Source organism: Tenebrio molitor, chromosome X, assembly GCF_963966145.1.
Source record: "Tenebrio molitor chromosome X, icTenMoli1.1, whole genome shotgun sequence".
NCBI classification, from domain to species: domain Eukaryota; kingdom Metazoa; phylum Arthropoda; class Insecta; order Coleoptera; family Tenebrionidae; genus Tenebrio; species Tenebrio molitor.
In genome coordinates, this window is record NC_091055.1 from 684,450 (window position 1) to 710,221 (window position 25,772).

A 25,772-nucleotide genomic window follows, 5' to 3' on the forward strand; every position below is an offset into this window, starting at 1 on the left:
TTATGTTATACTTAAGAAGATTTGTAAGAGATTCTCTTTAAAGACGGCACTTAAGATACATATTTCTAAACAAATTCAATTTTGTTACGAGGTGACGTATTGAACAAACAGGAAACCAAACTAATGCAGCAGACTCGAGTCTAGATCTTATCACTGATTTTTTTTTAGATATATAAAAAGAGTGTGTCAAAAGCCTTAGAAACTATACGTTTGATGAAAGAAAGTTTCCATCAAAAATAAACTCTAGATCTTTTGTATTTGATATTCGTGGCAATTTTTTTCTCTCGATGTGACGTATTTCTAGTCTTCTTAGAATGTCATTAATTATAATTAAATATTCATATGAGCTTGAATAGTGACTGGAAGATAAAATCTTAGATCATCTGGAATTAGCTTTTTGCAGTTAATGGACTAAATGGGCCTAAGTATTACGGGCGTTTTGTTTTCTTCTTCTTCTCCATCTTCTTCCTTCTTGTTAGTAGACACATTGCTTATTCCTTCTTCGATTCTTAACCTCTTATTGAGACGTCCTCATACCACCTCTTTCTTGGGCTTCCTGTTGATCTTCTTCCGTTAGGTGACTTGTCTCTTACGATTTTTACCACTCTGTTGTCTGTCATTCTAAATATATGGTTATTCTATTCTTTTGGGCGCATCATACTTAGTATGATGATGATTGGTTGATTGATTGGTTCAAAATACACTGACCGGCACAAAAAACGACTCATTTTGATATCTGCATTTTAAATTTCACAAAAATCCGCTGGAAAATAACTGAGTTATTAGGCTTCAAAGTCTTAGCTGAGACACCCTGTATAATTAAGTAATTCATTGTCTTAGAAATGTTTTTTGATATCTTGTTGTATTGATAAGTGTTATTTAAGTGATTCTTTGCTAAAAAATATCCGACAAGCAAAACATTAAAAATTGCCAAAATTTGAACAGCATTTTGAATTAGTATCTCGTATTGTCAAATTAAATCTTTTAACACGTAAATCAACCGACAAAAACACATGGAAGTAGCGCAAATTTTCTAATATGTAATTTATTTAAACAAAACAATTCGGTTGCCATGGTGACCATAGCACTCCCGATCATCAAGAAAAATAAGCACAAATATAATTTCAAGATAATTTATTAAAGAAATCATAATGAGTCGTTTTTTGTGCCGGTCAGTGTATGTATTTGAAGTAGAAACATTTTTTGTCGTCTTAAAAAAAATGTGTATTGCGAATAAGTTGTTTCATCGTCACGTGACGTAACGGGAGAAACATTCTGGATTTTCATTAGTACATTAGTAGTGTCGTTTATAATATTTAGAGGATATTGCGTTGTTGCTAAATGGTAATTTTTTTTGTTTAACTCTTGGCGAAACGTTTGCGGAGAAACGTTCGAGAAATTCGTGTTAAAATTATAACGTAAAATAATGTAATATTTATGTGGTGAAAAAGAAGTTTGGGAATTAACCGCAGTGTTGGGGGCGGGGGCGAGGGTAGCGCAGTCCTGCGTCGTCTATAAATAAGAAAGGATACATATCAGGAGAGTGCGGAGCAGGTATTCTATTAATGATGGCCGGTGGCTGTATCCTCGGAGCGGCGAGTTGAAATACCGGTCGGCGGCGGCATTAACGAAGGGCTAGTTGCGTAGTTTAGGGCCGCCAACCATTCATTTCCGCGCTATTGGGGTTCCCATTTTGGCGGCAGCTCGTCTGTCGCTCCGTTCATCCCTCGTTGACCGGCAATCGAACACACAATTGGCCCCGTATGTCACTTCATCGCACAGAATACAAAGCAGGCATCGACCGAGCAAATCTCTGATGTTCTTTGTTTCAAAGTGTTTTTGTTAGAAGTATTTATCCCTTGTTTATTTTACGCGTTTGTTGCTCCGAGACTCCGGCGCACCGCCAAAAAATCCACCATTGTTTATCCCAACTGCTACCTGTTTAATTCATAAAGTAATCCCTAAATTTCCGTTGTTCCGTTGTGATTGAGAATTTAATCATGCATTTAATGACAATACCACGGCTACTAAATTTCGAGGACAACTTCCGCCATCGGTTTATACCGGTTCACATTTCCCGTGTGTTTTAAATATGTACAATTCAAACGAACCGAACACATTTACATTTTCGAGTTCAAACATTTCCCATAACCGCTAAATTCCTCCCGGTCGAGTTCGACTGGACGGGACCGTTCATTATCGCCCACCAGGGCCCTCCGCAAATTAACTACTCCGCGAAATATCGCCAAAGATCTAGGCGCCACTACATTTTTTCGACTAGTGTATCTCGGAATTAAGAGCACCGCTAGAGAGATACTTAAGAAGATGTGTGAAGAAGATCATAAAGTTACATTTACTGCTGCGTAAATTTCAACGGAATGTATTTTTACAACGCGATGGGTACCAACATTTTTCACATAACACATTTATTATTTATAATTTATATGACATTAGAGATGATACCTAACGTCATAAAAATACCGTGGTCCGGGGGCGGTAGGTCATTGACGTGTCTTAAAATACCCTCTTACTCGAATCGAATCGCGTCAATCATACGTTTTATCAAAAATTTATTTTAAATAAAAAATTAGACCTTCGGCAAAAAGGAGAATTTCGCTCAAAATTATTTTCGTTATCGTTATGTAATTGATCTCGGCTGTTTTTTTTTTACTTAAAAATGTCAAATTGAAATAAGAACTTTCTTTAGCATTTTACAATAACTAAATATATATTTTCTATTTAGAAAGTGCTAATTATTATACATAGTGACAGGCAAAAGTAAAACATGATAATAAAAATTATGTTAAGTATCTTAAATGATAAAAACATCAATTTTGTCAAATATCTGAATACAGGTGCTTTTTGATAGAAGATAATATGTCAATTTAGATTTTGTAAATCCGCTAATGTCATTATAAACACAACGTATTATATAATTTAATTACAAAAAAAAATTATACAGGGTGTCTTAAAATTATCGTATTCCGAGTTCGGGGCTTAGTAGGGGAAAAAAATATCAAAGCTGCCAATATTTGTTCAAAAGTACCTGATTAATATTCTAGCTGTTATTATCTGAATGAATAGTGATTGTTGGCAATACATTAGAGATTCATAATTTTGATGAGTCAAATTACCGATGATTTTTGTAATGAGTGTTGTCCGCAGATCTGTTTCTGATTGAGTTATTTTGTGGGTATTAAATAGGGCGTATGTAATTCGGGCACGCCTGTGCCACCCACGCTTGTTTGAATAGTGCGTTTTCTGTGTTGTATCATCCTCAAGACAATGATAATAAAAGGAGCATATGATCAAATTTGGAGATGAGCATCCCTTCGATCGGCTCAGGCGGCGCTCCATCGCCGTTATTGTCGCTAGATAAAAAACGTGCAAAAACGCTAACAGGATGATATTTATTTAAGGTCGTAAGTAAATCGATGTTGCGTAAATTTGCGGTCACGGCCAGCTATCTGTAACATATCGACTTGAAGACCGCGTTTTAGGGGCGTAACGCGATCATGCATCATCCGGGGATGATATCGCATTTTGATGCGATCGCTTTTACGAGGGTACTTACTGGAGGTGTCCTGCTTGGGTTGGGCCGCGGTGGTCGTCGACTGCTGCACGGTCTGCACAGGGGTGCTGGTCTGCGTCAGCAGGGGCTGCAGAGCGAGCAGGGCCGGAGGATTCACGGGCGCGGTGTTCCCCGGCGAGGCTGCCCACCCACCTTTCATGTCCTGTAAACAACCGCCGCACATTAATCAAGTGCACTTTACAGCCAGCTCACCGCAAAAGCGTGCCCCGGCGGTGTGGCGGCAGCGCTGGAGGTGGCACAGTGTTAACCGGACTACCACTTCCTCGTGCATTCGGGTTGCTGCATCCACCCTCCACCTGGGACACCCCCGAAAAGGAACTTACGATGTTTACTAACATTTTACTTACTCTCTGCACTCGGATCTGGTGATTTCATAATTCGATCACTCCAGATAAGAACAGAATCAATGAGCATCATACTTATTTTGAAAAACACTGACAAATACAGGGTGTCTCAAAATTCGCGAATTCCGAACTCAGAGCGTGGTAGAGAAGGACCCAGTGGAGCTCGAAAAATACTTAGAAAAAAAAATCGCTCTTCTTGAAGCAGATATAAGCACTTTAATTTTGTTCAATATATGTATAGCAGCTTTCATATCCACAGTGACAAAATTACAAAAATTTAAGATTTTTTTATTCCAAATTAAAGCTATTCTTTTGAGCCTGTATTTGAAGAAAACACAATTCAAAGAGTGCACCTTCAGATCAATGTATCTTTGTGGGGGGAGTCCCGATTTTTTTTTATTTCCATATTTGGACTACTGAAGTGATCCCCTACAACGCTCTGAATTTGGAATTCGCGAATTTTGAGACACCCTGTACATTAGAGTCACTCGTGAGACTTAAATCGTAGCAATTGCATAAATTGAGTTATAGTTAGCCATGACTAAATCATTAATTAATTAAGGAATGAGCATTTAATAGAACTTTTATTAAAAAATATGGTATAAAAAAATGTATTGATAACATAATTACATAACATTTTTAATTTACAAAAATTTCCGATAATAATGCGGAATCTGGAAAAGTGCCCCGAATGCTTGCAGAAAAATTAGAAAAAAATCGAAATTACACAAATAAAAAGGTAATTATTTAAAAAAAAATCTAGAACCCCTGGAAATGATAAATAAATATACACGAAATAGACCCGACGGTGGTCTTTAATTGATTCCGGATAATTTAAATAATTATGTATTTAACAAGTGAAGCTCGTAGTTTAATTAACAATTCATCACTACGTAATTGATGATATGTTTACCAATTGAATCAAAAATAGTAGCACGTTTAAATTCACAGTTAATAAAGCTACAGATTATTTTAATAATTTTTCAGTACTGTTCAAAGTTGCAACCTTTCATTTCATTTTCCCAAAAATTTTGTTTGAACATTTTATTCACTTTTAAACAAAGTTATAAATCAGAGCTGTGATGCAGCTTTGTACAAAGGAAAAAATCAAAAAAAAAAATTGATCAACATATTCATTTTATAAAATTATTTAACATGTTGGTAGATCATCAGTGTATACAATATTGTCGTTGTTTTTCCAGTAGAAGTTAAGCCGGCTTTAAACTTTCACATTTCGTGTGATTTTGTCGAGACATTTTTTTAGCTTTATTTGCGAGCAGGTGAGAATTTTTGCGTATTAATTATCTGACCCTCTCTCATCTCCGTCCTTGACATCAACTTCCATTGAGAAATCTGTAGCTATTATAGGTTACAATACCGGTGTGTCATTTTGTATTTGTATTCTGGGGACTGATTAAACTCGCAACATGTGAGTATTGTAGTGACAGGTCGTCGACGTTGAACGTTGGTAGAAAATTGCCTACTCAAATGGAAAATGTTGTTGCTGTTCACTCGAACTAATGATGAAGGAAATTTGGTTGTTAAGAATTTATTCTCGGTCGTCTGAGGTTGGCGCGTGTCCTGACATCCCTTTTTTATCGAGTGCGTGTCGATCAAGGGTAGAAATTTGTGATCATATTTCAATTTAATATGGGGTTAATTACGGCCTAGCAATTAATTGAATTCTATTTGTCGGTCCGCATTGTAACAGCGATCTGATAGCGAAACTATGCGCAATATGCCAATTAATTTCAACTGTGAACCTGCCCCGGGCACAAAAATTTTAATGGAAACAATTTTTAATGGAAACAATTTAAATATAAATTAAATTTAAACAAGATACATCACGGCTTTGTTTTATAAATAAATAGTCTGCAACAGTAACACCACCACGATAAAGCAAAAGGAAGTATTTCGAGAGATATTATTTCGCTCCAGTTCAGTTAATAAATTTGTTAAAGAAGTCTTTTAAATTAACGTAGATATTATGCAAATTGGCGGAACAAGTCGGATTCTAAATGCGCATTGTTGTGTCAAAGTGATGAATCTGAAAGGGGCGCAGTATTCGAAGTGTTTGTATTTGTCGCGATGCGAAAGATCAAAATCCGCAAAATTCATTATGCATGTACGCATATATATACATATTTCATTTGTTTAATTAATGGAAGCGAAAAAATGGAAAAGAAATACACCAGAAAAGAATAAAGGGTATATGACTGTATTTTATATTGTCATGGTGTGTCACGCGACGTTGCCTGACGAACGCTTTATTACGCCAAGATAGGATCTGCAACCGGTCAAACTCGATAGAGCGATGGTTGAAATCGTAACTCGACTATTAGAGTTCAACTTGCACCCCATTTAAGTTATTCGAGGCCGAACGGTACCGAAGAGGGACATCCGCTTCCGCCGAAACGTCGGACAACGTTGCAACGCTGCACTAAATCCACGTCCGGCGCAACCCTTAACAAATACGGACCTGGGGTTCGATTTTAACAGGTCGCGAGGGAATCAACTTGGCACAGAGCTAACCCTTATCGATATATGTATCTGCGTATATTATCGTTTTGTAATGGACAGCACCAAAAAGCCTGTGCTAAACAAATAATTAATGGTCATCGAAAATGTACAAGTCAATTAATATGTGAAATATTCTCGCGGGATACATGGACGCCGGTGTACAAAAGGAGTTTTCTAACGCGGCTAAATTATCGATTTCATGAAACAATGGCCCTGTTTTAATGTGATTATGTCAACACACACCACCTCCGCGACCCGATTTTGGCGCTTTGGTGCCAAGCGCTAGCACCATCGCCATCATGTCGACTGACAGGCGGTGTGCCGCTGACCCATAAAACACGCACCCACCACAAAAGGAACACCGTCTTATCCGATCAAATTCGAACAAGAAAAACTTGACATTTTTTATTATGTTTTTATTGCACCTGAATGTGGCGGCTCATCTCTTCGATAGCTTGTTGACAGCAACTTTTAGAACGACTTGTCGTCTAGACGTTCATCAATAATCTCCTTCGAGGTGATAAGAAGACCATGCAAAGACTCACGCTGAAATGACGTTTGTGAAGTATACACAACGTGTTTCACGTAAGACTACGCTCAAAATGCAACCCACTATTCAATTTTCATGACTAAGTGTAATAAATCATATTTTGACAAAAAGTAGTTTGGACAACCCTAAAGTTTTTTAGATTTCCCATTTGTTCACACATTTGCGGAAAAGCTCCCCAGCGATAGTGTTAGTTAGGGATGTCCAAAACTACAATTTATATTTTTTATTAATCTAGTTTCCATTATCGAATGTATCTTGTGTTGCGTTTAGATTTCGTCAGGCTCGTACTCTTACGTGAAACACGTTGTATATATAAAGATTTTTTTTTTCAAAATTTTGTAAACTAGAAATTTTGAAAAACATTTTTTCTGAAGTAAAAAGCTTGAGCAATATGTACGTACGTCTGAAGTGCGATTAACAATTTACAGTTTCATGCTTCGAGTATTTATCTTAGCACTTTGATATACAGATGTCTCAGCTAAGAATTTAATTACTCACATCAGTTCGTTTTTAGTTATTTTTAAATACTTCACCAATACCGTCCATTTGCTACGCTTTCTTTTTCCGGTTGTTTTAGTGGTCTGAAGAGTTGTTTCTTCAAAAACATTAGAAGACTGGTTTTCTCTTGGTAGATTAATTTAAAGAGACGTCACTCGTTCCATCACTTCCAGAAGGAACTCTTCCCTCAGTTCCACAACACAAACAGTTTGTTGCATTTTATTATTATTATTATTAAATCGTAAACCTTTATGGAAGCCGACTTACACTAAAACAATGTTTAAAATTCCTGATTGGAACGGTAATTGCTGCTGCGCAAACGATGCTATTAATTTCCCTCTGATATCAATACCATTATAATTTGATTAATTATTCTCTCGAACTGCACGGTTGTTTATTAAAATTAATATACACATAAATGCGGGAATATATACATTAAATTAGCAAATAATTTAATGAGATTATGTCGACAAGTTTATTGCCTTTAATTGTAATAATTGGGACGAATTAATTAACAAGTTTCACAGGTCAAGCGTTATTTCCGTCTGTGGCTAAAGACACCCCGGTTAATTTAAATTGATTTTGTAATTTGCACGTATTGTGGTCGATCGGGGTTGTCATATATATTTTTCAGATTGCGTTGTGCATTCGACCCATTTCCATGCAACGCACCATTTTTATCAGACAAGACAGAATCTGCACGCACCCAACGCGACACGGACAAAACAAGCTTGTTTCAGAAATAAATCAAAAACATTTATCGCGACACGAATTTGGAAATTTTAATTTGTATTTTAATTCGAGTCTCACCTAAATCTGTCAAATCTCCTCGATCAGGGGAAAAATAAATCAGAGAAGCACACGTAGTGAACTACAATCAGATATATTATCCGGAATTTAATTGTGACAGAAAAATGTCTTTTTCTTTGTGCTTTTAGTGTGGACAAACGCTACTGCAGGTTTGACCTTTGTTATTTAGCGGCGAGTGCAATTAGATAGTTTGTAAAATTTGTTTTTGGCCTCCTCAACTCTAAATGACATGTTTACACACTTTGAACAGCTACGGTATCTTGACTTTTACACACTAATCAAACTATCTGTCATTTTACGGCACGGAGTGCGTAAAATACTACGAAAAACTGTTAGCTTATCATAAATAAAGTCCATTTATACTAAGACAAGATACCGCTACCATTGATCGAAAACGAGTTGTCGCCCAAAAAGATTAATACATTACTAATGCGGTAGGTACTTTACATCGCTCGGTTTTTGTTAAAACACTCCCGCTGCGCGGTCGTGTTTTAATCTAAAAACCTCGCGCTGTAAAATGTAGCCTACCGCATTTGTAATGTAAATAACTATTTAAGAAGAAATAGATGATGATTATTATTTGTTGTAACGATGGTAGATGAAACAGTAAAATATTCATAGAAGCTCTGGGAGCAATTGTCGAAAAGTGGCAACTTAATTATTTTAGTTTTAGTAATAATGTTTAACTCGACGAAATTAGTTTTGGAAGTTGTCTGTGAGGGAAAAAATTAATCAAGCGTCGGCTTCGGAAGTTGTTATTTAAATCACGGATCTTAAAGCATATTACAGGGTTTTTACGGTTTTGAATAAATAATGTAAAAAGTGTGTGATTCGACTGGTAAATATTGCATAAACTTATTGAGATGTTATAAGAATATTTCCCACATATGCGCCCGGACCAGGTTGGAATAATAATAAGTGAAAGCATTTTATTTATATCGTGCAAATGATGGGGCGTATGTTCCCCATGATAATTGGGCCGCACGCCCTGCAAAAGTAACAAGTTTCGGGGCCGAAGTGAGTTGTCGTAAAAAAGTTAATTGAACCTGGGGATTTGCACGGGCGCTGTTTCATTTTGAGCGATACAGTTTAAGGATTAAAACATAATTCTCAAATGTCGTTATAAAGGTGCGAAAATGTAATACATATAAATTGTCTTTTCAGTAGGTGGAATGACACTAGAAGAATGAAATTCAAATTTGCAAGTGTAGTCGGTTTACAGCCACTCACACGCTGCAATTTTAATTCGAGCCATAAAAGACAAAGCTTGCGTGGAAGCTGTGGAACTTCAGCGATTTAAAATAGAAATTAATTCGGCTAAAATATTCATGGCCGTGGGTCGGACGCCCTTACCTGCCTAGCTCCCAGGTGAAGATGCTGGTTTCGAATTCTCGACTATTTTAAAAATCTTAATTTATAGGAATTCTATTGGAAATAAACGACTTCTAACGCAAACAATTCAGAGAATTTGTGAAAAATGATCGAAAGCTGAAACGTAATCGGACATTTCCTCATAACATATTAACATAACTATTATGTATTTGTATGTTCTTCATTTATTTTTAAACAATTAAAAGAATCAAAATATAACAACATTTATAGAACTTGCGTAAATACATACAGGGTGTTATTGAAAGTTGTACAGATATTTTAACCACGAGCTACTGGCTTCATGTACTCGTAAAACTCGGAAAAAATATCTAAAAATTCTATGTCAAAAAATAAAATGCCATTTATTTTTTGAGCTACATTTTTTTTAATTGCTTTTAGTCTTCTACGTTGTCAAACAACCTTGTAGGTAAAATTTCGACACATTTAAAAAATACACCCTGTATTATTATATTTTATATTTTTTGATATAGAATTTTTTAAATATTTTTTCCGAGTTTTACATGAAGCCAGTAGCTCGTGGTTAAAATATCTGTACAACTTTCAATAACACCCTGTATATTATGTACTTCGTGTGTCTCGTATTTGAGTATTTTTAACTGTTAAATCTCTCTTCGTGAACGTAAATAACGTTTGATAAATGTTTTGTTACTTTTCATAACAACGTAATTTTCTTTCAGTGGTTGCCTTTTAAGTTAATGTGTCAAATTGCAAATAAAAATATTATTATTCAGAATAAAAATATTTTTAACAACAATTAATTACCTATGATATTTTAATCTCTTGAGAGAAGATATTCTCATACAACATAGTGTTGCACGATAGATTCCAGACAACTTTTAAATATTCAAGCCTCAGAAAACACATTTTACTTCGAATTTATTTGACATGACTTTTCCTAAAACTAGTGTTTGGTTCTAGTTCTTTCTCAAACTTTTTTGACTTGTGCATTCACGTCAATGTCAACGTCAACATTGGAAATAGTTATTTTTATATGAGTAGCGCTGTCAGATCACTTTTCAAGTATTTGGCCGAAGTTTGAAGCACGAGGCGTCAGCCGAGTGATGTAAAACACGAATATTGAATATTGAATAAAGTTTTTCGTGTTTGTTTGGACAAAGTGATTCTTTTTAAAAAATGTTTATTAAGCAAATTCCAAATTGTCGACGTCCGTGAGTAAAAAATATTTTTTAAGAACGCGACAGCAGTTGCACCTTCGGACGTAGGGCTTAACGCTCCACAACGTAACGCAATGTATCACAGTGCAGGTCCGAGGCATCAGTTAATGAATGACTCCCTAATGCTGCTGTTATCGCATTGCCAAGGGAGCCGTTTCGAGAATTCGCTCACTTCTGCTAATGAATTGAATAATATTTACATTAAGAATTCAAAAATAATACATCGCTTTACACTGCCAAATTTTCAGACTGCGGAGGTATAAATTTTAATTGGATTGCCCCTCTCCGGAAAACTGAAGACATTTTCGCGCGGTATTCCCCAATTAGCCCGACACTCTCGCAAATTCACCGCGCCATCGATCAACCATCAAACAATTTCCTCCCGACACAATTTGCCCCGAAGTCACCCTACTTTGCAACTAAATCAATTACACCGACAAAAACCTAACATCTTGTTAGTTATCTACAGGGGAATTCATCAAAATGTTCGACATTGTTCAACCTTGAAGTTATTTCAAAGCTAGGACGGGGTGTCCACCCCGTTTCATTTTCAACAAAAATCTTACACTAGCTCTCGCAACAAAACAAACGCGTCCCTATTTTTACTTCCTTCGCAATTAATATTCCTTACATTCTTCTTTCATATCTTCTCGACCTTTGCGCTACTTAATTTCACATTCAATTTAACCTCCTCTCGACAAATTTCTAATTTCATACACACTGTCTGCTTATTTATTCAAAATTTAAATGAGAACAAAGTATAAATGTTGTCTTCATTTTGTTTAACGTTGTTTTTACTCTCTCTCTGCATAAAAACAAATTGGTTATTATAACGTTCCCAATTAATTTTATTTCGCCGTTATCACGAAAAGTAATTTGTGAAAGACAGAATTAGACTACAAATTAATAAAAACGAGATAAAGGTATGCCGAAATTAGTATTCCAACCAGGATAATCAGAAATAATTATAAAGACTTTCACGTAAGCCGACCGTCTTTTTTTGAACGCTTCTTGCCCCCGATCGCCATCTAGCCCTATTATAAACTTTAAAATTTATTTTAGCAAAAATACTCCACGTGTGACCTAATTAAATTTTCTCTAGTTGTCCTTGTAACGAACCAGTCAGCCAACTCTCCAGATCTAAACACAATCGAGCAGACATTGGATTATTTAAACTAGACTAAACAGTTTGAAAGTTTTTTGATGCAGAAAATGAAAAATATCATGTTTTTTGTTGATATTTTTTTATTTATTAATTAGCGGAAAAACTTACAGCCAGCAAACTGTTGTTGTTTGAAACAAATAATTTTCGTTGGGCATGAAATGGCTTCATTTTGGTTAAGTGATCTCGTACGTTTGTTAACTGGTTATATTTTCGACAAGAAGTTAAACTGTGACAAGCTTTTGAATAGAGCTTTGCTTTTCTATTAAGAAACAACACGTCTCAGACCGAAAGTAGTTTTAAACATGAAGGTTTCGTCCTTGTGGTGTTACGTAGTCGGGTATTAAAAGCTGTTTATTATAATCGCGTTGAATTTGTCGTTTATTAGAGTTTAGGGTTGTCGGTGAGGGTTGAGTGGGGCGCTTGGCACTCACCTTTGAAACCGCTGTCGGGTAAGGGCAAATCTGGCGCAAAAAATCAACATTCTTCGCGCGCGATATGGAAAAGAGTTGCGTATTTTGTAAAGGGCCGAGGGCAAGACTGGGGCGTTTAATAAAATTAGTAGGTACATTAAAATTTATCAATTAAAGGGAAGTGTTTTGAATCGCTGAGGCGTGTGATGAAATAAGTCTCGCGTAAGTAAACTAAGCGTACCTATATAATGGATTGCAAAACGGACCATGCGCGCCAAGCTAACCAGTAAATTTATATTTAATTAACTCAAAATAAACAGTATGATGAATATGGTTTATTCCCTTACATGTTTAGCCATATAACATAAATAAATAAGCGACCAGCCTCAAACTGAGACGATGTTGACTTAATGTAATAATTGACAAAAACAATTATCACCCAGAAAACGCCAAACACGTGCAATTTGCTTAATGTATTTCAATTTTGGTAATTGGAATTAATAGCTTTTACTTAAACTCTGGCAAACAATACAGAGAGCTAGGCACTGTAGTCGAATATTTTACAGTAATCCGACGCCTAAGGTCGTAATGTCAATAATGTAATGTTTCATGAAAATTAGAAAATTCGAAAATTTTGGAGTTCGCAACAAAAGCCGCAAACAACTTTCTCATTAGCATTCGCTAAAGCCAGAACTCACAGCCAGATTTATAAACAAAATATATACAATTTTTTATACCCTTGTGAAAACAGTAAATGTTTGGAAAACTAACATTTCAGCATTAATATTCATCTTTAATGTTCATTCCAGTTTTTTACAAAAGCAACTAAAAGCAAAACATGTTTCCGTTGCAATTTTCATTTTTTTAGATTTGAACCGATTGCACTTTGTACTTTTGAAGTCCAGCTTTTCAGTGTTTCAAAGCTTGAACCCGGTTATCCTTCAGCACCACACACGCACCACATAAATGTCACTTCAAACATTAAATTTTCATTTGCATTGATTTATTTTAAAATATAATCGCCGCACTGCATCAGAAACTAGCGGGCCTATTCTTTTGAAAATGACAAAATCAAAAATATGGCGAACATTTTTGTAACAATTTTAATCACTCTATTCATGTGTAAATGTGTACGTATGGAACAGTTAAAAACCGTCAATACACATATCTTTCACCACATAATATTTTTGCCCTCCCACGCAAATGTGGATTACCGAAAAAAGCTGTAATTTGTGTGATAAAAACCAACAGCAAAGCAATTTTTGAATCGTGACAACACCTGAGGGGCACACATATATTTCGACGGAAAACTCAGTAACTGCAAAAAAGCAATATCTTTTTTTAAAGCCAATAAATCGCGATTAATTCTTCGAGTTCTAAACGGTGAACGTGTGGATGTCACTTCCACGATTTTGCTCATTTCAAAAAAGGATTGGTAGATTTTAAATCAGAAAAGTTTAGACAATAGTTATTTACGTTACATATGCGGTAGGCTACATTTTACAGCGAGAGGCTTTTAGATTGAAACACGACCGCGCAGCGGGAGTCTTTTAACAAAAACCGAGCGATGTAAAATGCCTACCGCATTAGTAATATATTAATCTTTTTGGCCGACGACCCATTACTTGTTTTTTCAAATTTGAAATTTGTTGTAACCAAAAATTTTGCCAAACCTATCAAAGACTGACATTTAATTAATGAAATGGCAGAAAGTTATCTATTATACCGATAACTGACACGTTTAAGTAAATATTTATACAGGGTGACTCAAAATTTGCGAATTCCGAATTCATAGAGTTGTAGTGTATCACTTCAGTAGTCCAAATATGAAAATTAAAAAAAAATCGGGACTCCCCCCACAAAGATACATTGGTCTGAAATGCACGTAACGTAAAACAATTTTTTGAAGAATAGCTTTACTTTGGAGTAAAAAAAATCTTAAATTTTTGTAATTTTTCTTAAAAATGGAACAGCAACGTAGCTAGAATAGTATTTTGTTACTGTGGTTATGAAGGCTGCAATGTATTGAACAAAATTAAAGTGCTTATATCTTCTTCAGGAAGAGCGAATTTTTTTTCTATGTATGCATTTTTCGAGCTCCACTGGGTCCTTCCCTACCACGCTCTGAATTCGGAATTCGCGAATTTTGAGACACCCTGTATAATATGTATAACACCTATGATTAAAAAAAGTATTTTGAGAAGACTAAAAATTTTTGAATAAAGCATATTTAAGTGGATTAAGAAATAATCAAGGAACTTTGATAAAATATTTCTGATTTTATTTGGTGGAGCTTGTTGGAGCCGAGGTTGAGTATTCTGATCGATTCTAAAATAAATATTTTAACTGTATTAAAATAAGTCGGTCGTAGTTAATTAAAAGGAAAAATAGTCAAAGATAGAATAGGTGTAGCATTTTAAACAATTCACTTCCGTGTCCTCGTGCATCGTTTTTAAGCCGGACATGTACCGCTGGTGAATCGTTAAATAGAACATTTCGCAATGCGGATAGCAAATTCAGTCCGTTTAAAGTTTTTGTGAAACAGAAACACCAATAAACGGTTAAAATTAGATGTCGCTGGAGATATTTAAAGTAACGTCGACAATACAAAACTAATATTTTGCCACAATTACGTACGGCGTTAAGTATAACAACCGAATTTTATCGTATTATTTTATTATATTAATTAAGGGAATTTGCTCGATGCTGCTATCAATCGATGGCAGTTAATGTTTATTGTGAAATGCACGTTAAATAATTTAACATTAGAAGTGCATTCGATTAATTAGCAAACAGGCTAATGATGACGCTCAATGATGACCATTACGATATTAAATTTCTAATGGTAGGCTGATCAAACGTGACTGGAATTACCGAGATATTATTTATATTATTGTCACAGGAATTAAGACATTTAGAACAACAAGAAATGATACCGTTCTTACAACTGTGTTAGCAACAAAAAAAGAATCAAGACCAGAATTAATTAAAATTTCTTGGCGATCGTTAAAAGTCGCGTATAAAGTTGTAGCCCTGGAGTAACCATTAGAACAGTAGTCTCCACTGAGACATTTAATAAATATATTATTATAATTTAGCAGATAAGAATGGAGTCGCTAGTTAACGCGAAAGAAGTTTTCACTGGTTGAATGCGGTACTTTAGACACTGCTTTAATTTTGAAGGGAGCATTTTGTACTAAACTAGTGGAATATTCGTATCTAAATAGTTTCTAAAACATCACATCTGACCTTAGCAGAATTTAATGGGAAGTCATTTTGTAAAAAAAAAAATAAAGCAGGGATTAGAGTCTCACAAAGTAAAGTGTCATTTAACGATTAAATTAAGTAATAAAAAATTAAAATATTCCACCTGAGTAAAGCAGTGAAATGTCATTCGTGTCAAACGGCGGGAAATTCAAACTTTACACTGTTCTAAACGGTTTACTTTTTCCAACGCCTACTCAGCTCAGGTTTTTATTTGAACGCGCGATACTATAGTAAATTGTGGCCGTTCCAAACTTTTCACATGCTGTACATTATCTAATTGTCAACCGGTCGCCTTGTAATTGTTCTAAAGCTCAAACGATGGATCAACTTGATACCGGGTTAATTTCCCTTAAGCTTGATATTACCGTAGATCAAAAGCGATCAGTACCTACCTCGTGCAATCAGAAACGTAAACAGTTGTTGAATGTTGAATGTGGTAAATATAATGCAGTGGTAAACACAAGTGAATGAATGGATGAATATATTGGTAACAAACATTTGTTGCATTCGTTTCACAACACTCTAGCTGATATCACAATGAAAGGTAATTCAAGGGTATAATAAAAGCAATTGCATATTGTTTGAAACCATAAGCAATTACATATATTATGGAAGCTCAAATTACCATCGATAACAATGCGGATTTACCTAAACATAAAAACGAAAATCGTCAACAACAACAACAACAACGCGGGATAGTTGAGTTGTTAAAACGAAAAGTAAATTAATAAAACTTCTGGATTAAAACGTATAATTTTATTTGGGGTTTTAGTATTATGTGATGAATTGATGATGAATTGATGCAGGTTGATTCTTTTTAAACAAAATTATTAATTGTGTAGATTTGTTTTATTTGTGAGAAATAGGAAAAGATCCGCATTATGGCAATTACATTAAGAGTATCGGTGAAATATGTGGAAATAAACTAGACTGGTTGTTTGTTTAAATCAGGTCGGGAAAGGCCGTAGAAATCATAGGCCGGGTAAGAAAGTGGAATTGTTGAGTGTTATCGCTACTTTGTAGCGACGATCTAAGCAAATCGAGCATGGAAGCGAACCAAGATATTGAGAAAGCATCCCGACGTAAAAAAGAACTAATTTCCGTTTGGGCCGGGGGTTAAGACTAAAATCAGTAGAAAAGTTGGGGGCAGACGATTCACATTGCTCGCAAACTGCGGTCACTGGAGATCCTTTGATAGATTAAAAAGAGCCACGTTTACTTGAGGATAATGGTTTTATCCCATATATGGCTAATAAAGTATTTAGTGTTTACTAACCGTACCATGATTATTTACAACCTATGCCCCCTTGGTTCATTGCTTACAATAAACAACGGCAAATTGCAGTCGTAAATAACCGAAAAGGCCACACTTGCGGATTAATAATTAATCAATCCGACTTCCGTTTCCATTTCCATTTTACTTTAACTGCAGCAATAATAATTAAAAAAATAATTACAATCGGAGCGATTCTGACTCGAATGGCGTACTTCGCAACCAACATCGTACTTTCTTTGATCGATAGTTTAATTAAGTTTGATGCAGTTGGTACCAAGTTTTTATTGATTCGGCGGCACACATGTCCAGTTTGACCGCACGTTCCCTAAAAAATTTTAATTAATAAACATATCGACACCCACAATATTTTTTTCAATCACCACCATAATTAACGCGTTCTATTTACCTTCGAAATTGATTTCCCAGTTAATGGAACTCTTTATTGAAATTTCAAATATTGCAAGATACGGGAAAACGCTCAATGGATAACCTCCACAGATTTTTCTCCCCGGAGTCGCTTCTGTCAGCTTTTCCCTTCATAATCGTCGAAAATCTGACCGTTGTTTTAATTAGAAAATTCACGAGCCTGCGTCAAATTTTCGGAATAATTTTCAAACCGACAGGTGTGAAATTGTATCAGACGGACAAAAAAGTACATATTTGGTGTAATTTCTACGGTGAAGCAGGTCTCCACAATAATTAACGACAGACAAGTAAATGAAAAAATACAGGGTGTAATCGAAATACACGGAATAATTTTAACCATGAGCTACTGGCTTCATGTAGAACCCGGAAAAAATATTTAAAAAATTCTATGTCAAAAAATAAATTGACATTTAATTTTTGAGGTACAATTTTTTTTAATTGCTTTTAGTCTTCTACGTTGTCCCACAACCTCGTAGGTAAAATTTCAGCACATTTTTAAAATACACCCTGTATATCATATTTTATAAAACGTACACCATAGAATTTTTTAAATATTTTTCCCGAGTTCTACATGAAGCCAGTAGCTCCTGGTTAAAATTATTACGTGTATTTCGATTACACCCTGTATATTACATAGAATCGGCCCCAATGAGAACCGTGCGGCACGCTTAATTAACTCGACATTCTTGGTTGTGATTTTTTCCTTAAGCCAAATCCATTTCAAGAGAGAAACTTTCGCATGCGTTTAATCGCATTTCTTTAACTTTTGTCCTGAGATTCGGGTGGCCTAAACTGGTTAATTTAAAGCAATTTCATTACAATTAACCAACTAATTAGAGAAATTGGCTTTATACAAGCTCAAAAATTGAATTGTCCTTTTGTCGAAAAAATGTGATTGTTATTAGTTTTGTGCTTATTAAAAACACAAGTCTTCCCTCCAGAGAGCTTCAAATAAATTTTGCATTCAATTGCAACAGAACGCGTTTTTTGCCATAATTGCGTAATACTCCTAGCATGAAAATTTCATTCATTAAGTGGTAACACTAAATTAAACAATATTTATCAGGCCGTACCGGCTGATATTTTTTTCGTTCCTTTATTGTCGATCCGGGTGAGCAATAAATTAGCCAGCTTAACATTATCAAAGCCAACAACTTACCTCGTGCAGCATGTTAATTAATCACTATTCGTATTAATTTATGACAGCTCGTCAAAATAAATCAATTAGCTGATACGAGTTCTGACAGAGGCTAACAACTCGTTTTTTTACTATTTGACGAAATCGATAATTGCATATAGCACCCCGTGTTTATTCGACATACCCGAAATTTAATGTAATTTCCGGACTCTCTGAGGTATTACCCGAACACGTGTCTCCGCTCATTATAATAACTCTAGCGAACAGGCATTAACATCATTTCACATATTATGGATGACAGATAGGTCTGTTGTATTCCCGTAATATGCTTCTTCTTCATCAAGATAATCTTTGTCATAATGCACCGCCCTTGTTCGATGTAATTATTATCTAGTGTCTATCATTTTACCTTGTTCCTATAATTTAAATTCTGCTCATAACCAAAATAGAAACGTCCCTTGTAAATGGCTTTCTGCTATAATTAAAACCGGGCAAACAAGCTGTGTTCTAGTCGCATGTACGTATCACTCTCTCCGGAGTATACAATATATTGTTCACCATGTTAGCTAACAATGCGTCAAACTTTTAAGCATTGCCGCAGCCTTGAAAAAAGATCGACAGCGTCGTATGATAAATAAATTCAGTTGAGTGATGACGTCATCCGACAGACATATTGAAAAATGGTAGACATTCTGGGCCGGTCACAGATAGCAGTGCGCACGTGTATCTCGAGGTGGAAACTGTGTGGAATTAATGAAAAATGAAGATCTGTACCAAATCCAATAATCCAAAGTATGTTCGATTGAATCATGACGTCATCAAACCGACATGTTTGTAAATGACGGAATTTTAATATACATAATAAAAGTGAAAGATTGCAGTCTGGGTGTCGTGAAAGTTGATGAATAAGGGCACAAGTGAATTAGTAAAAATTTACATTTTTTTCATTTTTATTAAACTAAAAGGGTTTTGTTTCCACGTCGGCGTGACAATGTTTGCCTTCTCGAATTTGTGTTGTTTGGGGAAGGAAATAACATATTGTTGTTAGTTTAACGAACCGAGTTGGTGTAAGATATATTTTTTTGACAATGTGGCGACATCGTGTTGGCAAGTATTTTGCGAATCTGCTTGTTTTGGTAATGTGTAGCATTTTGAGTTTGTCTGTGCGACGTAGACGGAGACAATTTGATATTGTGGCATCACGAACCAAATAAAATATATGAAAGGGAGTATCGTCATTGTAACAAAGAGCACTGCAATATAATGAAAGAAAAAACTGATTTATTTGTCAGATGTTGTGGTTAGAGTTTGCAACAGGTGCACGAGATTGCCGCTAAAAGTCCGCAGTCGACAAACTCACCTTCTTAGTAGTGTCGGTGTAGTTGTCACGCAACAGAAGGACGTGCAGATAATTTAGACGGTGGCAGTTTAAATAATATTTAATTTGTTGGAGATGGAGAAATCGCGTTTGTCGTAGTGTTTGTTGTAAGGCGATCGGCATATCTGGAATAAGTGAAAAAATTAGGCGAATCCGCCTTTGAGAATTTATTCAGAAGAGCAAGGCGGTGTCATATTCCGCCTTTCAATACAATCCGAAGAATGCGATAATCAAAAGAAACAAAGCATTGGCAGTTGATGCGTGATACTCCGAGCTCTCAGTCAGAACTTTGATCGTGTATTCAAATATGTCTTTGTATTGGGACGCATCTGTAAGCCTCAAACACCGAACGAAAGAGAAAATCGGGTGTCGAGGATTTTCGAGAATCGTATTTCGAGATGCACAACAGGAAAAGAATGCAGGACAAGCGCGATCATGTCGCAACTGTGTCGGGGCGTCGCGGCATGTCACCCCCGTTTGTTATTCGCCGATTGTAAAACATGAATTCGAATCTACGCGTTTGCTTTTGCATCGGTTAATATTAATAGCGAACGGCGATGTTATCTTTTCATAAACGAGAACAAAACAAACAGCGGAAGCCGAAGGGGGTGCGCCCCCGTGGCTCACATGTCCCATAATGCAGAGGTGCGCCAGGTCAAATCGCTAGAGGATGCTCCATCCACCATAATCACTAACTCCATAACTGGGCACAGGAAGTTGCGTATCGACCATCACTGCTACGCATCATCGTCTCTCGAGAGGACTACCGACTTCCGCAGCTGTCGCAATGAAAACTGCTTTTTATTCTATTTAGGCCCTTCGAGACGCTCTGCGGAACTCCGGCCACTACACCCCCTTAACTTACGTGCTGCACGGAAACAAATCGCAGCTACAGATGGAATTATACGTCGGGGACGGCCAATCAACTGACCACATCCTCCGCTCACAACTCAAACTTCAACGCCCGACAACCTCACAATACACCCTCGAATTTTACACAACTAACTCTCCCCTGCTGCTATATTGTCGCTACCCTAATATAAGCGCGCTGCTGCTGCATCAACATATTCACGGCATTCAACACTTAACATTCCACCAGAGTAATGAAGTTACTTAATAATTTACATTTGACGTATGCGCAAGTGAGAAACCGGATTTTACTTCGTGGTAGCGCTGCAACGTACGAAAAAAAATCCATATCAATACGAAACTGTTGATGCTTTTTGAATCAAACAAGAGGTTATTGCTAATTGATTACTGATTATTTATGAGTTATGACAATTCTGCAACAGCGGAAAGGAAAGTTGTGACAAAAATAGAAGAAAATTTGCTGAAATATTCAAATCTGCTCGGTTCAGAAGGGATTTGAGAAGATCTCGAACAATGCAAACTGTATGAACGACGAAGTGAAAAAAATTTGTATACTTCACCGTTTTTTTTTTTTTTTTTAATTATATAGAACCATCTTACGGGGTCGGAATCATCTTCCCAAATGTCTCGACAAAAAAGCAATAGTTTTCAGAAAATTTCGCTGAAAGTTGAATTCATTTTTTTTATTTTAAGTTTAATTTTTAAATTTTATTTTCCCCGAAAATTTAGATCTCACAAACTTAGATAAAAAAATTGGAAATGTTCCGCCTGACGAGGCCATTTCGTCAGTTGAGAGCAAAAAGTAGAGAAGCTCGATACAAAATTTCAAGTTCGATAACCGAGCTACGTTTCACTGTTGACTATGGATTAAATTCATCCAGAGAAATAATCGCAATAAATGATAGATCTAGAATAAAATAGATTTAATGATAAATCATGAGAAGTACTGATGCGTTAAATTATTTTTTTTAGATGCAAAATTGTTTTAAAATACGTACGTACAGTCGCGAGCAATAAATTTTGATCGTCAAGGTCATTCTTTGACGCAATCGAAAATGCTCCATTGTAAAACCATGCTCCATTGTCGTAAATATCATAACCTTTCATCATGTTGTATGACATTTTTAAAATGTTGTAACCAAAGATTACGTGATGAAGGAATTTTATGTAACTATGTGTTTTTTTCTTAATCAATAATAAATAATAATTAATAATAACTTTCTTTCAAATCCATTATTCATGAATTACAAAAGGCAATTAATAATAGATTTTTGAGAGGTAGGCAACCAACAAAACGAGTGTGTACAGCAAGTATATAAAAGTGTCTGATTAATATTAGACACACGTTTCGATAAAACACAAGATGAGGTAGCACTCTTGATTTGGTTTCTTGTTGATCACTCTGTATTTTAGAGAGCAGAATTTTTAACATCATTTTGATGCAAGAAAATGCGGAAACCGAGAAATTTCAAAATGTCCAAGTCTGCTCCCCGTAGCGTAAGGTTCGATAATTTTTGATGCCGCATTAATTCGACGTTAGATATTGAGAAGTAAAGTGTCTGACGCCCTAAAGTTGGAATCTCTCGGCGGCGACCTGGTGCTCTCTAATACTTCTTATCTGCAATCAATTTCAGAAGTTGATACATTCTTCTCTTTATCATCGCTGAACGGCTAAGGCGTTATTGGTACAACGGGCGAAACGCTCTAAATTTTTTATGAAAGCAGATCCTTGAAGTTCCACGACCTCGCTTTGTGTCGCAATTTCCAGAGAGCTCGACATTCCGAAACAAGAATACCTGTACAAAGCTACGACGAAGAGAATCTATATTTTACCACATGTGGTACGCGTAACGCAGTAAAGCAAGGCCCAGTTTCAAAAAGACCACGACAATTTCATCTCCTCTTGAGCCAACTCGAGTTTGTTAAATCAAGTATTATCCTTTGTGAGTTTTGCACACAACACGATTAAAAGGAATTTAAAATTATTTGAAACTTAACCCAATTGCAGCTCCTTTGTTTACATTCTCTCTACCAACTTAACTGAATACTCCCTGCTAATGCTATTTGCTCCTCATTAGAATCCACGATAAATCTACACGATCACTCATTTTTCCTCATTCATTTTCACTAGTTTTCACGTGAAAGCCAACTCATGCAACTTGTTTACCAGCCTAAACAGGACACCTAGATGTTATTATGGTAAACACCTATATCAACACTGGAATATCGGTGCAATGCGGTGAACAGCATCTTATCCTGACGTTGAATAACAATGAGATCCTCTGACACGGATCAATTACTATGCAGTGCATCTTTTACTGTTGGGTATTCCTCTTGTATTTTATCGGACCATCACCAATTGGAAATAAAACGTCGAGACGTTTCGATTCTCTAATTTAAATCCATTACGTGACGCTGCAGTTTTTGAAGTGAAAACTTCTTTAGGCGCGCCACATACATTTTATTCCCGGGCAGTAAATTACTTTCATGCGACACGGTAAAATCGTTCGCAGCACAAGCGAAAATCACGACACGGCAAGCTAAAATCAAGGGAGTCGAGTTTTTTAGCAGAGCGAGCGAAAAACAATCAACTGTGCGTCACTTGTCAATTTTAAATTTTCATTGTACGTTGTGTTGTGACCTGACTGACCTCAGTGCAGAGCTGCAGGAGTAACTGTATAGACAGATATACAGGATATTTCACGAGTGATAATGAGCCTGACGTAATTTAAAATGCAACTCACACAAATTTGGGATGTGCCGCTAGCTTCGCAACGTTAGAGAAACTAGTAGACAAATTTACACCACCGCCAGCAGCGCTACCTATCGGCAATGCTAATCTTACTCATGTTATAAAGCTTGCGGCACATTCAACTACGTGACCAACGCCTACTGCGATGAGACAATCATTTATAATAACCCCGTAGAATAGGTACATATTACTTAAAATCAGTAACGAGCATCATAGAAGTTTTGACTTCTGTCGTGCGGTCTTGAGCACACTCTTTTTTTAACTTAAAAAATCATTATTTCTAAAAACAAAATTAAAGTGTTTTTCAGCGAGTTGCGCGAATGAAAAATAGGCGGATTTTTGTTGAATAGAAAGCAATGGCGCACCGTAATGTATTGTCTTACGCTTGATACCGCCTCTTGTTTAACCGGAAGTTAAAATACCGAGAAGGTAATATGCCCTGATGGCTAGTGGAGGACCGTTTGATCACGTCAAAGAATTTTTCTTTTTCGTGCTCTGAATAATGAATACGTCGGCCTGAAGTATTTAATCTAAATGACGCCTTAATATTAACGTTTTCTGTTATTATTTTCACGAAGATGACGCGAGGCGAAACCGGTAGTCCGAGCTTATGGAAAAAACTGCCAAGATAAACTGTTTTCCATTTTTCATTAACGACTTCTATTCAAATAATGGATATTAATGGACGTTAGGAATCATTAATTGTATGTTTTACCGCGGTTAGGGAAATATCGTTTTGCATGAAACGTCAAGATAAAAATGTGACTTTTGCGGACGTGACGCGTGATTTAAGTGTCCAGTAACCCAAAACCGTAAGTGCTATGGACGAGGGACAGGACCGGAGCCAGGACGTCCAAAAATTCAAATTTAAACTAGGGTGAAACAAACGGGTTTTGGATGCGAGATGTGTGTGTCGAGTGTTTTCTCAACGAAAATCTTCAACGTAGGTGATTCTGAAATGGCGCCGTTTCCGTCGTTAATTTAGGGAGCAATGTAGCCGCTACGGTTCTGATGAGGAGTCTAGGGGATTGGAAGGCGCTATAGCGTGCGCGCGAAGCGTTTATTCTATAAAAAAAAACAGCCTTATTCAAAACGTTCATAATGTAATGAAATGGCTAACTAACATGCCATAGGCGATGCAAATGGCGTCCTGTTCGATATTTGCGTGGCGACATCTCGATGGATCGTGCGAAGAAAAAAGACGCGAAGAAGGAAGATCGCACCTAAGTGACACCTCGTTAGGTGGAGAGTGAAGATAGATTAAGCATTCAGGATCAGGATAGATCTAGACGGTCTTGGCCAGCTTCCACGGAGCTGTGCATACGTTCAGCTGGACCGACTCGAACTAATAAAGCAATCATAACCTATGAAATGTCCATTTCGATAATTTACAGCCACCACATAACTCAATTGGAATGGTAGGTTGTTCGAGAAAAAGACCAGTTCCTCTCGTGGTCAGTCATAGTTTATTTAGTAACTTTGGCCAGTATATCACCGTTATGGCTTGAATTAGGGCACGCTCCGATTTCTAAGAGAAATTTTCGATGAGGAAAGAGAATGCATAAGCTTCGTTTAATTATTCACCACCCATATTATTCGCTTAAAATTAACTTGCGCGACAAAGGCCTTCACTTTCGTTTTAACTGGCAAATCCATTGTTTTATTATGGATTAGATTAATGCTGGCAAAGGACTACTACGTTAATATTTTAATACCCTGCCTCACCAGAACAAGATATTATACAAACTTTCCGACGGAATTCTTTCATCATTCATTCACCTGCATGACAGATCGCCTCATTCGCCTCGAACCACCTGAGCCAGATTGACATTATGGCCTTGGTGACTGCAGACGGTCTTGCTAAAAAGCGAAAAAGCGTACTTTCAATTTGTACATCGGTCGATGTCAGATTTGTTTGTGAAAATATATTTTATTTTGTTATTCTTGACAATTTGTGGAGTTTAACAGGAGTTAGTGGCACAAACACGTAATAAACAACCCTTTATAACGCCACCGTCCAGCAGCGTGAGAAGGTGAAGGCTCCACACGCATCAACAGGCAGGATCGATGAACTGAATTGCTGTAATTAAATTTCTGAACATTTAAACTAGTTATGCATATAATATGTGTAACTTTGGACTTAAGGAAACACATATTCCAACTACTATTCACCATTATCATTACTATTATTATTACGTGCTTTAGACAA

The 25,772-nt window shown here is 36.3% G+C and overlaps 1 protein-coding gene across 3 annotated transcripts in view; it reads right to left on the bottom strand.

Moving 5' to 3' along the window:
- Positions 1–25,772, bottom strand: part of LOC138140000 (nucleolysin TIAR) — a 235,537-nt gene that overhangs the window by 121,964 nt on the left and 87,801 nt on the right. For all 3 annotated transcript variants that reach the window (XM_069060647.1, XM_069060648.1, XM_069060649.1), the window contains exon 2: positions 3,575–3,734. In XM_069060647.1, coding sequence (XP_068916748.1) covers positions 3,575–3,734 — 160 coding nt within the window. The remainder of the gene's footprint in view (positions 1–3,574; positions 3,735–25,772) is intronic.